The sequence below is a fragment of the Mytilus trossulus genome, chromosome 1 (assembly GCF_036588685.1).
Source record: "Mytilus trossulus isolate FHL-02 chromosome 1, PNRI_Mtr1.1.1.hap1, whole genome shotgun sequence".
Taxonomy (NCBI): Eukaryota; Metazoa; Mollusca; class Bivalvia; order Mytilida; family Mytilidae; genus Mytilus; species Mytilus trossulus.
The window spans coordinates 36286678-36306131 of NC_086373.1; the positions used below are offsets into that span (position 1 = coordinate 36286678).

The 19454-nt window shown below is 32.3% G+C and overlaps 1 protein-coding gene across 1 annotated transcript; it reads right to left on the minus strand.

Moving 5' to 3' along the window:
• Nucleotides 1-13995: 13995 nt before the first annotated feature.
• On the minus strand, nucleotides 13996-18923 carry LOC134714814 (uncharacterized). The gene is made up of 3 exons (XM_063576442.1): nucleotides 18347-18923; nucleotides 16680-16789; nucleotides 13996-15715 (listed from the first exon to the last, which is right to left on the minus strand). The coding sequence occupies exons 1-3, from the start codon at nucleotides 18809-18811 to the stop codon at nucleotides 13996-13998; spliced, it is 2295 nt and encodes a 764-aa protein (XP_063432512.1). The 5' UTR covers nucleotides 18812-18923.
• Nucleotides 18924-19454: the final 531 nt, after the last annotated feature.

Here is a 19454-nt window from a genome sequence, read left to right on the forward strand (position 1 = left end):
AAATGTAAATGAAGGCAACAGTACTATACCGCTGTTCAAAACTCATAAATTGGTAGGAAAAAAAACCAAATCCGGATTACAAACTAAAACTGAGGGAGACGCATTAAATATAAGAGAACAACGACACAACAGTTACAATGTAGCACACACACAGAAACGAAATAAGCATTAGACAAAATCCGATTAAAATAACAAATGTTACATAAAAACTAAATACATGAATTTGGGATAGAAAAGTATCGTAACAAAAACAAACGCAAACACACATAGAAACGACCGATTTATGAGCAATGCAATGTATACACAGTTGATCTGATATAATAAACAAAATTTTATATTATAAAATATATGTGTCATCCTATGACGTGGTATTTGGTCTATTAAATAACGCTTATTTCATCCGTGAGTCTGAAAAAGTTTCTGGATTATCTTTCAACAGGAACACTAAAAAACCTCCAACATGTAAAGTTAAGGATACATGAGACTTGTAAACAATATCATCTATATTCATGTCATCTGCAGGTGCAGAATAAAGACATTCAACACTAAAACTACTCAACTACACAAATAACGACAAAAAACCCCAATCAAAACAAAAGTTATATAAAAAAAAAAGAAACAGCTACAGAGAGACGGATTATCTCACTATTGTTCTGGTAATTTAACTATTAAGCATTATTTGTGACAATAAAGTTGACAGCAACATAACGAATGAAAGAAGTGATAATTGTGTTCTTCAGACAAAGTTGATAAAACCACCTATTATTTTATGTGTTTTGCGATCAAACGTACATTGTGTAATGGATGCACTTTGATATATTGATTTATGCATTTGAGAGTAGGAATGCAATGTGAAACAAACTCGTTGAAATGTTGCAGATTTTATGTTTTATAATAGTCGAAGGTGCTTATAAAATATATCGTTATTTATGCTTGTCGCTGTTTAGCATACTTCTGTTTACCACAAAAGAGTCGTCGCGCATGCAGTAAATAAACATACACTTCCGACGAAGGAGTCTTACATAACGACATTGCTACGAAGGCAAACAAAATTACATTCCCGATCCTTCCTTTACAAAATATTTTAGAAATTTAAAGAAAAAGAGAGCAGAAAAACATTTTTTTTTTACCTTTAAATTCATTTCGGATTCCTTGAAGAAATAGGAGGCAATATTAAGAAATAACACATTTTATATCTAAAGGAGGTAAGTATGTATTATACTTTCAATTAAATTTGTGCATTAAAAGGGCAAATGAATGCATATTTTAGCATTTTATATTATATATTGCATCGTTTCTGTATAGTGAGACTGTAATGTATGCAAAGCTTAGAAACTGTTGATAATGACAAAAGAAAGAATTAGTAATACAGGATTATCATTATTACAAAATTGTATTTACCTGATCACGAGAAGAAAAGAAAAGTATGTTGTAGTCTGTAACAACTGTTAAAAGAAAGCGCACAACCTAAAATGACTATACTTTGTATATCATTAAGGCATAGTACATTTTTATAGAACACAATATGTTAAATACATATATTAAATATTCTCCTTTACTAGAAGTAATAAGTTACTTGCAAATAAAAGCCTTTTGTGAAAAGCATGATCGGATAATTACACTTCTGTTGTTTAAAAAAGTACATACATTACATGAATATATTTGTTACCAGCTACTGATCCTCTAGAGATAATGAAAAATAAAACACAAAATATTAAAATTTACATAAGCAGTTTTTGATATATATTATTGGAATTTTAGGTTCAAAAGATCTTCAACTAAGTATTGATTTAACCTTTTTCACGGGTGTCATTCGGTTTATCGAGAGAAATGATCGTGAAAGAATATCTAACGGCGGTCAAGTATTGAGAGACGACCGTGAAAGTTCTGGTAACGGATCGTGAAAGACATTTAATCGAGAAGACATATGAAAGATCCCTAATTTTTCTAATTTAATCAATTACACAGACACATTCACGACAATATAAAACTGTCTGTCAAAATGGTTCAACATTATGATCAGTATGTCAAAATATCCAATTTCAAAAGTACATAGTTATTACAAAACGACAATAGGCAGATTGTCTCTCGACATTTCAATGACATAAAAAATGTAAACAAACACGATTTTTGCACAAATTCGACTAGATAAACTATGTTTATCAAAATAAGGGCATTGAATTTGAATTAATTAAACGGTTCTCATAGTTATTTTGTATAAATATAATCTAAAACTTTGTAAATAAAGAACTATTTACAAAAAATTGATTTTTTCTATCGTGAAAGATCAAGGACCGCATTTTTGAAGATCGTGAAAAGGATCGTGAAAGATCTGATGCTACGTAGATGTTCAAATTATTCTTCCATTATATGATAATTGATATTTGTCATTGGTATTGAGAAAGGCTAGACATGTCAACATCCTCAATAGGTTTAAGCCAAACAAGCAAAATGTTGAAGAGCATGGAGGGAGGATCCAAAATTCCAAACAGTTGTACCAAATACGACAATGGTAATCCTTAGTTTTTCGAAAAGTTCAAAGTTTTGTAAACAAGAAATTTGTATCAAATGACCACATCATTGATATTCATATCAACACCGAAGTGTTGAATACTGGGCTGTTATACGAAACGTCCACCAGCAATGGCATCGACCCAGTGGTGTAAATAGTTATCAAAGGTACTAGGATTATAATTTAGTACGCCAGACGCGCAAATACATTAAAATTATTATTTGGGCATTTGTTAACATGTTGTTTGTAAAATAGTTGGATAGTTGTAGGATGAAGTTTTGTTATTGTCATGTGAAGTACTAACTTATCATGAGTTATAGAATACTCATATTTTGTATATTGGATCCTATAAACTAAACGTCCGTCAGACAGGATTCACCTGATCCTGAGTTTGCCTCATTTCATGGACGAAGATTGTTTTTAGTGGTCAAGTCCGTATCGAGGATTCGTTAAGCTTTAGGATAACTGTCTGTTGTTATGATTGTAATGTGTATATTTTTGACTTGTGCAAGGTCTCAACTAACATTGAACCCGTTATAATGCATCATTAGGCAATGTTTGTTTTATGTTATTTGACCTTTTGAATATATACCTGTATGCTATAGCGACAAGGTGTTTCGTGTATGGTGTACATGTCTGTCTGTCTTATATGACCATGATGACTTCAATTGTGTTTGATTTATTAAATGATGGTAAGATATCTATGTCTGGCTATCGGTTAGGGATCATATACTTTTGACCTTATGTTCCGAATTAATTGGCCAAGCATAACTTTTACATTTGTCAGTTTCTAAGGCCCTGTAAGGATGGGAAAACATTTATTTGGTGAACGGGATATTTGAAGAGATCTGTATGGCATGGTTCATCTGACCTTGACCTTTTTTATGAAACATTGACAATTTTAAGCGCATTGACACTTCTAGTAAAATCCTTGATATTAAAGACGTTCAACAAATATACTATCATAAGTAAAGCAAACAAGACATTACATCATTTGCGCTATGGTATTCTATAATATGTACTATATAGTTAAATCAATCCGTATAAGCGTTGTTTATAAAGAGCTTTTCACCTCAAAATTTTCTCTGAGTACAGGCAAACATGTGCATCTGGAAAAGTTTTAAGGCATAGCATGCCATAGATAAATAGAATTCAAATGCATTGTATGATGTAGAAAATTCTTAACTTAACTGGATTTTGCCGTACACTTTTTTTCGTCTCTGCAGAAGATGATAAAATTAACAAACAGATGAGTTTACCTTGATATGGTCCACTCAGGTACACAGTTTAAATAACCAATTATTGTCAGGTATCTATTGTCCATCTAATGTCCATGTCAATTGAAAATGCTCACTTTAATTATTATCTGTGGGGAAGTTCTCAAACCTGTTTCCCAACTAAGTTTATTTTGGCACCTTCTGCAGGAAGGAAAAAAGTGCACGGCAAAATCCTGGAAAGTTTTTATTATTCTAAAACATACTTAAAATTCATTTATCTAGGGCATGCTATGCCTGATTTTTTTTACAGATGCGCAGGTTTGTCTGTACTCAGAGTAAATTTTGAGGTGAAAATACGGCCATTTTAGCCATAGGGTCCACATGAACCTTAAAAAAAGAAGGTCTGTTGCATAAAATGTTGGTTATCGTTCAATCCAAAATTACACATGAAATGTGCTGTTTTTGCTATGATTTTTTGTTTGATGGATAACATTTTGGTTTAAACGTTGCATATCCATATTATTGGCTAACTAGTGTCGGTCTGCCTGAAGTGCACCAGGCCGATACATAGAGCTGAATCTTTCACACTTATTTAGACACGTTATTAGTTGGTTTTTTTAACTTTCGAGGGAAAGTGTTGAATAGAAAAAAAGATAATAGCTTTAATGTTCATCCTTATCAAAATAGTTACAGGCTTCAAACACTTGCAGCTTTATCAAATGGTAAAATAAATACTGATTTCTGATTACAAGTATAAAGTCCGGTCACGCATTTTCTTTCACGATCGAAATAATACGTTGCCTTATCTTTCACGATCAAGTTTGATGGAAAATCAACAAATTCAAGGTTTTCATAAACAAATTAACGCTTTTAATGGAAGAACATACTTTAATTTTACTGTACTATCAGATACACCAAAGATTAAATTTCAAATATATCATAATATTCTGAAATATGACCATTATAGGCACAAAAAGCATGTTATTTGTAATTAATTTCATAGACACGCATTGCGCCTTTTGTGTTTTTTCAAAAAGTACTTCATATTTTCTTTATCTTCTTTCACAGTTATTTTGAGGAAGTTTAACCATTTTGACAGACATATTTTTTTGTTCGGATTTGTTCCGCGTTTTGAAAATTAGGCAAATTTTTTCAAAGATTCTGAACTAGAATTTACATTAAATGTCTTTCACGATCCGTTTCCAGAACTTTCACGATCGTCTCTCAATACTTGACCGCCGTTAGATATTCTTTCACGATAATTTATCTCGATAAACCGAATGACACCCGTGTTTTTACTGTTTGAGCGCCACTAATGAGTGTTATGGACAGGAAAATACGTACGTATATATTGACTTTTTTAAACGATAAAGGAAGTTATCCATATTTCAGGATATTTTAAATGGTTTAAATACATATCACCCCTCATAAGTATTACTTATATATGAATATGTGTAACTTAAATATATGCAATATAAACAATATAACGACAATTAAGATAAAATACATTGTAACAGATGTAGTAACCATCAATTATCTCCCTTTATCCGTATTACAGACTTGTGTATGAACGATAATTTTGTAAAAGAGGACCAAAAGATGCCAGAGGGAAATCAAACTTATAGATCTAAAATAAACTGACAAAGCCATGGCTAACAAAAAAAGGATAAACAGACAAATAATTGCACACCGGAAATGAAATAGAAAATTTGAAGACTATGCAACACGAAACCCACCAAAAACTGGGGTGATCTCAGGTGTTCCCAAAGGGTAAGTAGTTTCTGCTCCACATGTGGCACCTGTCGTGTTGGTCATGTTATTACAAATCCGCTAAATAGTCTAATTCGGTAGGTCACATTCGTTTAAAGAGAAGGGGATCGTAGTAACGACTTGAGGAACATTCCGAACAGCATCTGTGAAACGGTTATTCCATAATGGTCAATCAACTAGTGATGGCGCTCGTAAAATTTACGAAGGGATGATTACAACTTCAAAATTTGGAATTCTTGGTTTAATAGTTTTCTATCAAGGAAATCATGATAAGAAATACAACGTAACAAGGAATATCGTATCAATAGGGAGATATATACTCCGTATGCAGGCGCTGTTGAAATGTTGCTACATAGAAATGAAAAGTTCACAAATTGGGAAGCTGAAATCATCTCTTTTGTCATAAAGTTTTCAACCGACCCTCATTGTCAATTTCTACATGTAAGTCAAGATATGAGGCAGTATCATGTATCTCTAGTGCGATGGGATAGATGCCTTCAATATAGTCACCAAACATTGACTGTTTCAGTAAGAGAACATCCTCTATATATGATAGTAATTCATAGGAAATTGCTGTATTTGTTTATTATTCAAATATATATAATGTTTAGAATTTTTTTTTTTTTTTTATTAAAACGTCACTTTACTTTTCATTGTATTGCCAAATATTGATAACTTTTTATCTTTGATAACATTTTACCTTTGATAACTTTTTACCTCTGATAACTATTTACACCACTGGGTTGGTGCTACTGTTGGTGGACGTTTCGTCCCCGAGGGTCTCACCAGCCCAGAAGTCAGCAGTTCGGAGTTCGGTTATCCAGTTGACCTCCTTGGAAAGCGTCATTATCCATTTCAAAAAACCAACTATTTTAACTTACATTCGAGCGCAATTCACATGTCTTTTGTAGACGAAACGTAAGGGTGCTATCATGGTTTGGAGATGGTCCCTCAAAATATGACGTCATAGAAAAAAACTGTTGATTGCACTCTTAAAGGGACAAGCATATAATATAGTGAGGTTTTCGCATAGAAATGTGTTAGTGAATGGACTAAAACAATTCTGAAAAATATTGTATGGCATGTGTACATTAATTTTAAAGCATCAGTTTGGTATATTTAATGCAAATATTACAGATTTGTACATAGCAACCAGATATAAGAACACCAGACTCTGTTCAAATTTTGAAGTTTTTCAGCTTATTGCGACGTCATGATACTTTTATTAATTCTCTCCTATATATGGAACCAAAAGTTGCACATGCAAAGTGTTGATTTTTTCTTCTTTGGCCTGTACTACTGATTAGTGTAACATGGATTTTTTTTCATTTATTTATATTTTTTGTACTTTTTATAGTTAAAAGGCTCCAAGTATCATATATAAGAAATACACTATTTCAATATTTTTCTCAACTCAGCTACAACTTAGTTCATACAATAATAGGAACAAAATATGTTTAAAGTACCTTTATTTATGCTTATTTTACAGTTTTTATTCTATTTATTCAAAAGAAACCCAATTTTATGTTTTTTCTTTTTAAATAAACTGATGACAATAGGATACAGGAAATGTTTGGAATTTGCCAGTTAAACTATTTGCCACTGGCCAAAATACCACAACTATGTGACATATAAAATAAGCTGTAGTTTCACCATTCGGGGTCACAATCCTTAAAGTAAAACATAATTTTAATCGGTATTGTGTACAGATTCATAAAAGCTGAGAAGTTTTTATATATCGCATACATGGTTTTGCTTAAGGGTGCTATAAACAGTTTCGTATAAAAAAAACTAGGGGTTATTCCTCGACTAAAAATAGACTTGGAGGGAAGTCCCTTTTTATCAACATAATTGGTAAAAAAGTATCATGTTTTTTATATTTGATTGTAAAAATAAGTTAATTAGCTTCATTTAAAACAGGTTGAATGATTAAAATAATTTTAAAAATTAGATTAAATACACATGTTTTAAAGGGAGACAAAATGTAAACATCCTGTTTTTTTGGCAGTGAAAAGTGCAAAACTTAGTTGCACCCACTGTAGCTCTTTTCGGAGCAGGCGAACGTAGCCTGAAGCATAAATTTTTAGAAAGACCAGGTAAAAACCTATGAAATTCATACAGTTTTGAATATGAAAAATGTGCATGTATCATGTCTGCATGGGTGTGCACATGGCCTGATTTCATGTTTTTTATGCATAGATTAGGCAATGTTTTTCCCATTTTCTCTGGATAAAACTTTTTGGTACTATTAAAAGTACAATCTATTTTTATTTCATTATAAACTAGAGAAAATTCTGATTCTAATGATATCTAGTTTTATACAAGTATCTTCATCAACATTAACACCACTAAGGGTCAATTATAGATGGTCCCTCAAAATATGACGTCATAGAAAAAAACTGTTGATTGCACCCTAAGTATGATTTACATGAGCTTGGTATCTTATTTGAGTTTACTTGATATTTTATTTATATTTGGTTTTAACGGGAAAAATGAATACTGAGGGTATTACGTGATATTGTAGAAATGACTGTAAATGAGGTCAGGTATTTCTGTATGCACGTGTATCAATGTTATTTCGAAATAAAAGTTAATACAGCCATCGTAATCATTGTGTTATTAGACAGTTAAAAAAAAACGCTGCTACAAGCGGAGAAGAATTTGGTTTTTTTTTCCATTTAATGAAGTTTATGCAATTTTTATTTTTACAATTATTAAAATTTGTTGATTTAGCTGAATGTTAGTTGAATGATTAAAATAATTTTAAAAATTAGATTAAATACACATGTTTTAAAGGGAGACAAAATGTAAACATCTAGCTGTTTTTTTGGCAGTGAAAAGTGCAAAACTTAGTTGCACCCACTGTAGCTCTTTTCGGAGCAGGCGAACGTAGCCTGAAGCATAAATTTTTAGAAAGACCAGGTAAAAACCTATGAAATTCATACAGTTTTGAATATGAAAAATGTGCATGTATCATGTCTGCATGGGTGTGCACATGGCCTGATTTCATGTTTTTTATGCATAGATTAGGCAATGTTTTTCCCATTTTCTCTGGATAAAACTTTTTGGTACTATTAAAAGTACAATCTATTTTTATTTCATTATAAACTAGAGAAAATTCTGATTCTAATGATATCTAGTTTTATACAAGTATCTTCATCAACATTAACACCACTAAGGGTCAATTATAGATGGTCCCTCAAAATATGACGTCATAGAAAAAAACTGTTGATTGCACCCTAAGTATGATTTACATGAGCTTGGTATCTTATTTGAGTTTACTTGATATTTTATTTATATTTGGTTTTAACGGGAAAAATGAATACTGAGGGTATTACGTGATATTGTAGAAATGACTGTAAATGAGGTCAGGTATTTCTGTATGCACGTGTATCAATGTTATTTCGAAATAAAAGTTAATACAGCCATCGTAATCATTGTGTTATTAGACAGTTAAAAAAAAACGCTGCTACAAGCGGAGAAGAATTTGCTTTTTTTTTCCATTTAATGAAGTTTATGCAATTTTTATTTTTACAATTATTAAAATTTGTTGATTTAGCTGATAATAAATAATTTTTTGCAAAAGAATGTCATAAATAGCAGGAAAACTGAGACTGAAGCTATAGTAAATGAAATGCAAAGAAGACGACACTCAAATCTAATCATTATATGTCACAGGTATCAACTCGCTTATCATTTTCTGTTCATTTACCATATCAGTGATATTTACAAAAAGGTGCTCATCATTTGTATACAAGCTTTAAAAAAGAAACAACGCTAGGATTGTAAATTATAAAAAATATTAAACATTGCCTTGATGATTTCGCAAGTTTTCAGATTGTTGTTTTTCATTCGTTTGATGTGTATGAGCTTTTGATTTTGATACATGAGCATGGTATCAAGTAATATCTCCATAAGAAACATTATAATTTGCATTTTCTTTGGAGTTCGTTTTTTGTTTATTGATTATTTTAATTTTTTTTATATATTGTCTAAACCTTAAAAGTTAACCTTGACATGATCCATGAACACACGCTAGCGAGTCGCCATAGTTCAACTGGAGGAAGGTTCAGGAGCATTTGATTCTCCAACCATTGTTATGATTTTGGAAAATAATTCATTGAATTTATGCGGTATCATTTTCGGTCTGACTAATCAACGAAAGCCCTCATATTTTGATATCTAAATAATATCATGTCACTAAAAGTACGTCATTACATGGAAATAATATGCATACATAATTGTTTTACACTATATATTTGCGAACCTTTTGAAGCATACTAAACTATATTTTACAATTTAAGACAAAAAAGTCGATTGTTCGTTCCCTAATTTTTACATTTGAACGGGAATGCTCTTGTGTACCTTCTCTCTTCGGTATATCCATGTTTATAGTCGTGTTCTGGATTCAATGAAAGTAATTTTTCACACCGGTAGAGCAGGATCTGTTTACTCTTCCGGAGCACCTGCGATCACTTTTTTTGTGGGGTTTGTGTTGCACAATCTTTAATTTTCTATGTTTTATTTTTGTTTTATTTGTGTTCTGTAACACTTATTATGTCTTTTTTTTTTATTTTCACACGTCGTTGTCAATATATTGGAGTTGTATGCGACTGAAAAACAAGTAAGATGTTTAGCTAGCTACAAAACCAGTTTAATCCGTCATTTTCTACAGAAGAAAATGCCTGTATCAATTCAGGAATTTGCAATTGTTATCCTTTCGTTTGATGTGTTTGTGAGATTTTGATTTTGACATTTGATTAGGGACTTTCCGTCTTGAAGTTTCCTCGGAGTTTGGTAATATTGTTGTTTCACCTTTTGGTCTTAACAAAAACACAATATGGTATTTACACGTTTTAGTTGATGCTGTTTGTATATATTGTCAATTTAGATGATATCTATGCAAACAATTAATCTTTTGAATTGACTTATCCATACAAGTCATCGTATTTCAACCAGCAATCCATTCGGGAAAGACTACAACAGTTTGAAATTATGCGTACAAATATTATAATCGATCCATCAGGAATTTGAAGAACTCTGATTCTTTTATCATAAACTAAAATGATAATAATATAAAAGTTCTATGTAAGTTTCACAGCTTTTATGAATGTTAATAGTTAAATATTTAACTCATGCTGTTGCAGCACTTTGCTAGAAAAATAATTGTTTTGAAAATTAAAAAAAAACATCTATACCATCGAACTGCACTCTTAATTGACTTTTATTGTCAGTACTTTATCAGAGCAGGTTGTTCTGTCTGGGCAGTTCATACATCGTCTACCATGAAACTGGCCGCAATAACATAAATAACTGTGCTGAAAGTGGGGTCAAACACCAAATAATAAAAAATCTAATCATCGATGCACCAAAAAGTTCATTGTTTGAAAGTATATACGGTTAAATAGGATTGTCCCGTAACTGCATTAAGATAAGCTATGTTTGTGTTTGAGCCTTTGATTTTGCTGTTGTTAGTTGAAATAAGAAATGTGGTTTGAGTGCCAATGTGACAACTATCAATCCAAGTCCCTATGTGTATGAAGTAAACAATTATAGGTCAGAATAAGGTCTTTAACACGTAGCCTAGGTTCACACCTAACACCTGACATCAAACTATTAAGGACCCAAAATTGTTAAAGGCGACAGACCTCTTTATAAAATAGGATTATGGTGCAACAGTACAACATAGGAATTATTTGAAAAAAAGGCTTCATTCATCAGATCGATTCAGTGCAGAAAAACAACAAACAAAAACATAGATCGGGCATGGCAGGATTCGCATTTCTGCTTCACCCTTCGTGTTGTTCATTTAAATACACATTTAATGATAAGTCTAACTTAGTATGTCAAAAATTCAGAGATTAATTATTGTATGTAATTATCTCCTCAGCCAAAATAATAGATAGTGCTATTGGACGTAATACTTAACTCCGAAATATATAAATAAACTAAAATTAAAATATCCTCTCCTTAACCTCTATCCAATGTAGAAAAAACAAACACAGATGTCAGAATAGATAGCAAAAGGAACAAAACATAATGACAATGATACATAAATTAACAAAGGACTACTAGCAGTTAGTTCCAGCTTAGGACATCAATTAAACTGATTGAAAGAGTATGTCTTTATCATACGAATATTAAGCACTGACCCTCCTGTTAGGGGTTGACTATCAAATCATCATAAAATATCTGAAATGAATATAACCCGTATCATGCAAACAACTGATTTAGAATACATGTGTTTTTTTCGATGCAAAGACCTTATAAATGTATCAATATTAAAGTCAAAATATGTCATATTTAATGACCTGACAACAGTATAGTAACTATGAACATTCCAAATAAGTCTGATTAAAGGTTCTGTTAGCTTTTGAGGTGAATGTCGATATGTGTGTGCTTTGTAAAAAATATTACCATAAACAATTTGATGTGAAATACCTGACCGTATTAGATGTTTACTTTTTTTGTCTTGAAAGACAGAAAATATTTTGGGACTTTTGTTGGGTTGCTCTTTTTGACACTTTCCCGTTTAGATTCTCAATTTATATACTTGTTTAAATGTATCAAACAGACAACAACCCAGCAAGAGTGAAGTGAAAGTACTTTTATTCGCGGGGAACCAATTTTCGTGGTTTTCGTGGATGATTTTATCCACGATTTTAAGTGTCCAACGAAATAAAAGAACCGTTATCCAAATCAAGACATGGAAAGATCCCCAAAATGAAAAACAAGAGTATGAAAAATGCAAACCAAAGAGTGAGAAATACGACCCTTACCAAATATTAGAGATGATCTCAGCAGGAGTTCTGGATAATAAATAAAACTGTTTCAGCGTTTGATGTCAAACTAGATTTGCAATTTTATATTCATTAAATCTTTGACCCTGTTAAAAGTTATCAAAATGTCCGTATTTGCCAAGGTATATATTCTCGATCAGCTTATGATACTCGAATCTATAGTGTAAAAAACTTAGACATGGGAGAACATCTAAATCGTTTACAATAACATTCTGATAAATTTAAAATATCTACAGAGGTTTTTGGGGCACCTGATAGTGTTATTTGTATCGTATGGTGCTGACGTTATACTATATTATATTTCTAGTTTCTATGTAGTGATACTTATGCTTATGGGACCGTAATATCAAACCTTTTTAAAATGTCCGTGTGTAAACCTATGAATTATGTAGAAAATAAGGGTTTACTTCCTTAAGACAGCGAACCTTCAAAATGATTTGGCTATTTTTAAGGGTTATTTCAAGTCATAATAGTTATCAAAAGTACCAGGATTATAATTTTAAACGCCAGACGCGCGTTTCGTCTACATAAGACTCATGAGTGACGCTCAGATCAAAATAGTTAAAAAGCCAAATAAATACAAAGTTGAAGAGCATTGAGGACCCAAAATTCCAAAAAGTTGTGCCAAATACGGCTAAGGTAATCTACTCCTGGGGTAAGAAAATCCTTAGTTTTTCGAAAAATTTAAAGTTTTGTAAGCAGAAAATTTATAAAAATGACCATATAATTGATATTCATGTCAACACCGAAGTGCTGACTACTGGGCTGGTGATACCCTCGGGGACGAAACGTCCACCAGCAGTGGCATCGACCCAGTGGTGTAAATAGTTATCAAAAGTACCAGGATTATAATTTTAAAGCTCTATAAACTCTTTGTTCTTAAGCATCGTTGGCCTCAATATATTCGGCGTAAAGCGTTCTTGGTGAAAAGTTCATGGACGCATGAATTTTTTGATTGTTGTTTTCATTTTAAGCACTGGTTTATCTTAATTAAGATTAACATTATTTAACCTCGCCACATTATTTATGTATGTGCCTGTCACAAGGCAGGAGCCTGTAATTCATTGGTTGTCGTTTGTTTATTTGTAACATATTTGTTTTTCGTTCATTTTTTTTTAAATTAAATAAGGCCGTTAGTTTTTTCGCTTGAATTGTTTTACATTTTCATTTCGGGGCCTTTTAAAGCTGACTATGCGGTATGGGCTTTGCTCATTGATGAAGGCCGTACGGTGATCTATAGTTGTTAATGTCTGTGTTATTTTGGTCTCTTGTGCACAGTTGTCTCAATGGCAATCATACCACATATTCTATTTTTTTATATATTATATTTAACGTTTGACGTGGTATAAGCAACAATCTACCAGAGACCAAATATAGTTGAAATCAAAAAGATCAAAAGATACAATAATTAATGAATAGTAAACACAGAAAACGTCAGCACTGACTATATATTTCATGTCATTAAAGAGGTGCTGACTAGTGAACATTTATAATAAATATGAGTTGTGTATAGGACATCCTGATCGTACTCACTATACAAAATATAATTTCTGGAAAGGTTTTACGGTGACCATTAATTTCTGTGTCTTTTTTGTGTCTTGTGGAGAGTTGTGTCATTGGCAATCATACCACATCTTCTATTTTTATATTTAAAGGAATGTGCGAAAAAGTTCCCTATCAACACAAAAATCTTTTTTCAAGACCATGGATTTTTACTTCTATAATCACAAACAAATACAATCGGAATCTTGCTTTCATCTGATTGAGGAACAGAAAATTTGTCTGCTTTCCAAACCAAGGACTCCGCACCTCTATATGTATTACTGTGATACTGATGGCCCTTTGTTGTTATTTCAATAGCTCCTATATTTTTCCTATATCGCAAATGATGAGTTCGATAACCCCGTACTAAAATCATCGGTTGACAAGCAATTCCACATTCATCAACAGCAGTGACGAAGACCTTTGTTTCCCTTTGTTCAGAATTTTTTATGCCAATATATGAAATTTCAGTTGAAACTGTTCGTCTATTATCCAAAAAGACTGTGTCTTCGTAAATACCATAGTAATTCAAGCCGTAAGATGATACTTTAACTTTGAACATTCCAGATTTGTCGTAGCTGCATGGCTTATGTTTGGAACGTGTTTTGGATTGTAAATTAGATGCAAATGATAGTTGTTGTCCGACAGAATACACGTCGCTATTATTCAGTCTACGACCTTCTGAATTAACTGGATATGACGGATACACTATGTCCCCATGTCGTAGATTGACAACTTTGATTGGAACAAATACCCATAAATCTGTTCCTTCTTTGCAATCTATTCTAAAAGTGTTCTGTCTTGGATGTCCACAACATGGTTTCTTAAATTTTGGTACTTTCAATCCGACAATAGGAAGCATTCTATGTTGTTGCTGTTGAGTAACTAGGATAGAGGGAGAACTAAGTCTTCCAGGCATTCCTGTGCCGCCATTTTGTCCAGTTTTCCCTTTCATCAAACTACGTCTGATTCGAGGACTTGGAGTTTTTGGAACATTGATATGTTGCTTATTTACTGATTTTAGTGTAGAGAAAAAGTCCTCAGCTGTGATTTTGTTATTTTTACTTGTTGGCTGACTTGATGTAGGACCAAACTGTGTGGCTGGTGGAGTTGTAGTTAAACTTTGAGTGGTTGGAGATGTTTGATCTCTAGCGTTCTTTACCCGGAAAACATCTGAAGGGGTAACGCGGGGTAAGGCAGCTTCTGAGCCTTTAGAAACACATCTTTCTGTAAATATGTCACATTCAAGCCACTCCGATCCACATTCTGGTGAATGGACGCTACACGATGGTTGAGGTGCACAAGAATAATAAGTTTCTGTCCAAAAGTTTTTGTATCCATCAGCATTCGTAAAATTAACACCATTGAAAGGTGGTAGATTTATCATAACGGTAGAGGGTTGATGCGCTGGACTATCAGATTTTAAGCTTGGGTAGATTTCAGGGTTTTGGCCCCTTTGTTTCTCAAGAACTCTATAACGCTCCCATATACAATCAATAAATGCATGATGCATGTAAAAAACGGGATCAAAAGGAGCACTGTCTACATCTACCATAGTACCACCTATCCATACATGTGGGCCGTTATGGTGCATTTCTAAAGTACTCATGAACTCTCGGTGGTCCTTACTCTTATGGATTAACAAACTCAATTCATTGTTTGTGATTAACAACGATGTATCCTTGTGAAGGGATCGTTGTATTTTTCGTTCCCAATGTCCAAATGGTCCTGATGTTACATTTCCATTTGGATTTCCAAGAAACTTATCGGTAAAAATAACCGTATCAGTCGGCGTGTCCATCGCACTATCTAAGGTGGAATCCCAGTATGGTAACATGACATTTGGGTTCTTTTCTTGCAATGCGAGTTCATACCTAAATTTGTTATGAAAAAAAAAGAAGATAATTGAGTATATGATGATCTCTTTGAAGGAGCTTTTTTTTAATGATGACATACAATCTTTAAACAAAATTAAAACTAAGTATATCTGTTCGGATCCTTATGAAGATATGAAGATGACAAAATACTGATGTGATAGCGATACGTATAAAAAAATAATTAAATAACAAAACATAACACCAAGCTCCAAGGAAAATTCAAAACAAAAAGTCCCTTATCAAACTAGTGATATGCTTTAGCGTTCAAGATACAAATGTAAGTTATCGTACATATAATATACTTAAGAATTTAATTGAACAACGCAAAAGACTACTTCGAAACCAACATTTGCCGTAGAGGTTACATCCCATCATATTTGTCTGATTACTTTTCTTATCAAAGACTTGAAACTAATCTTTACCTTCAACCTTTAAATTTGATCAAATATCAACAGATACCAGATAACGGCCTTTTCAAACGATAGTCAAAGTAGCCATCAACTCGCGTTTTGGAGATCGTTTGATTTAAACCTCGGCAAGGTTAAACCAAAGACTTGAAAGAAAGTATGTGTTGCTTTTCCGCTAAGCATGCGCCAATAACAAGGGAGGCACAGAAAGGTCTACATTTAGTCATTATATGATGACATTTTTAGCACGTTAAATCATCTGGCTCAGCGTGTCGGTCTATTAAAAAGTAGGTCTATATTCATATTTCATAACCATGTTCTTGTTCAGAATACATGCATTAAATTTGCCATTGAACAACCATCCATCATTATCTTCACAAAAACTGATTTGCTGATCAATACTTTCACTGTCCAGCATCTTTCAGCCGTTTTACAAAATATATAATTTTTCACGCAATGAAAAAAAGGTTAAATTTAAAACTACATATGTTACATATTTAACTAATAGTATAAGGGATTTTTTTTTTTAATTTTGTATATTAATTAATACTTACAGAAGAAGGTAATATCTGTGCCAACCACCAAAAGCTACTCCGCCATGAGCCGTCTCTGATGTTTTTTGGTGGTGTTCAGCGAGAGCATCATATTTATTTGGCAACACGCTCTGAAAAATCATCAAGATCATCTGTTCATATCCGTATAATAGATATCAGCTTGACTTGAAGATGTTGTTATTATGAAAATGCTGACAAACTATGCGAGGCAAATATAATATATATCTATTTCATTGTTTTTCGAAATGAAAACTTAGGTTTTGAAGCTCAAACTTTAGTTTTCTTAATTCTTTTAACTGTCGAATGTCTGGTTTGTTTTAAATAAGGCAATACACGTTTTATTTACAACCACTGGATTGATGACAAGGCCCAATATTCAGCCCTTCTGTGTTTCAAATTTTCCAAATACTAAAGTGTTTTTTTTTCAATCCATGTTATTTACCTTAGATGTTAATTGCATAAAAACGTACGAAATTTTGATCCTCAATGCTCCTCCGCTTCGAATATTTTTTAACCTTTTTACTGTTTTTGCTCGAGTGTAACTGATACGGCTTTTTTATGCTTCATATTCTTATGGCGTTAACCTTTTGATGCCTTATATATCTATTAGCATATTTGTATTGTCTGTCTCTCGTCAACATGCTTTTGTATGTTGTTTCCTTATTTCATATTTACAATTTCGGGTATTGAGCTATATTTTCCTGGGATAAACATGGATCTTCAAGGATAACATAAAAACTGTTAAAGATACAAAACTGTAAAAATTGCCGGAAATCAGAATGAATTATAACGTCATGTCGATCCATGATAAATAATGTTTGCAATATTAGAAAGAATTATGTTTTGACTATTCTATTGTAAAGATTTGAAATTTTGATTTAAAGAAATTTTATATGACTTTATGTGGAACTGGCTATTTGCTAACGAATATTTCGCTTCCAAATAATGTTTGATGCGTTCTTGGCATTCAATTGTTTGGGTTTAGCGAGGGTAAATTCATAAAAAATATTTCAAACCCCCCATAAAGTAAAACTTTCATTTTTTGGATGTGGTACAATACATTTACGAAAAATAGACTACCTATCTATATTAATTTCTATGTGAAGCTTTGATAATGACAGGATTTCTTAGGGTTTTGTCTCAAAAATAGTGAATATGTAAATTCTTTTTTTTGTGTATTTGTTTATTGGTCCTTTCGAGCTGTTTTTTAAAGCATTTTTTCAATCTTAACTAGAATATAATAGATAAAATGGATGCGTTATTCTATAACAAAGGTAATCCACAGAAAAATGAAAAGACATGGAAATACACATAGAAAAGTCTTTGTTGTTTTAACATTGAAATGTTATATGATTATAATTAAGCAGTCTGATTAGAGACTTATTTTGCCTTACAAGGAAATATATCTAAAATAATCATCTCTGATTTTCATTGTCTAACGTTGAAATATGTATATCCTTATACACATTTTTAGAAATTATATAGAGTACTATCGTTACCCAAAGTATATAACGATAGACATAGACATATAGGAGCAGTATGAAAAATCAGGTGGTAAAAAGACAGACATAAATACAAAACTTGACTTTTTACATATAGAAATTATCAAAGTAAAAGAATAAGGAATTATACTTCTATTTACTATCAATCTTGAATTTGATACTTACAGTATCTTGCTTTAAGTCGTTAATGGCCTTATGGTAATCATCCCTTTCCTGGTCAGTAAGCATTCTATACTCTTTACGCTGTCCTAGTTGCGATCTTGTTGTTTGTTGTCGTGACGTTGTTGTTGATAGTTGTGGCTGAGTGGTTGTGGTTGATAATCTTGGTTGAGTTGATAAATGTGGTAGAGATGTGGTCATTGATATTTGTCTTTTTTTCCTGTGTCTTAAATATCTTTTAATTGGCGAAGGTGTTGAAGTACCTGGTTGTGACATAATTGTCGTTTGTGGTTTAGATCTTGTAATTGAATTAACACTTGCATGTAAAGGTGTCAAGTTATATCGCTGCTGTGATCTTTCAACAAGTGACGCTAGCCAATCATAGGTTTGTTTAGATATAGTGTCACAAATTTGACGATTCAACCACAGAAATTCTAACAAGCAAGTCGTGCTTATTTGTTCATCTGTCATAGAAGAGTATTGATCCCTTGTATGTAAACATCGTCTTAGACTTGTTGGGATTGGTGTTCGCTTAATATCACATATAACACAAACCAATAGCGAGAACAGAATGAAATATATCTGAGAAAAAAATGAAAACATAACATAAGCTTTGATCTATTATCATAGCTGTGTCCGTTACATCGAGTAAAACTATTGATGATTTCTTTGTTACATATCATTGATGTAGGAGGAAACTGAAAATTGTGTGTGTTAAGACGATGGTTATATATTTATCAGTCTGAAACGAAAAGCTTTTTTTGCTTGTTGTGTGTATCTTTTCATTTTCTGTTTAAATGTAGGTGAAGTGGTATAGTTCAATGCATGGTAACTAAAAGAAACAACCGAGGTCAAGGTTTTAAAAGAAATCAATTATACACGTCATCATAACACCTACAAGCAAGTTGATTTATTTGGATGTCTACGGATGATTCTTCGGAGAGACGTATCCCCATATTTAACCGTTGTGCAAGTGTGTTTGTGATGCAAGTTTCTATACTTATATTTACAGGTAGCGGTTTCTATATGCCACCATTGCTACGAAGGTAAACAATAATACATCAAATACCCATACATTTGAATGTAATGTAATATTTTAAATACTAAAAGAAAA

Coding starts and splice junctions, on each gene's coding strand:
- LOC134714814 (XM_063576442.1), bottom strand. CDS start 18,811: ATGACAGATGAACAAATAAGCACGACTTGCTTGTTAGAATTTCTGTGG. Junction 16,790..18,346: donor ACGACTTAAAGCAAGATACT/GTAAGTATCAAA, acceptor ATGATTTTTCAG/AGCGTGTTGCCAAATAAATA. Junction 15,716..16,679: donor CACAGATATTACCTTCTTCT/GTAAGTATTAAT, acceptor TAACAAATTTAG/GTATGAACTCGCATTGCAAG.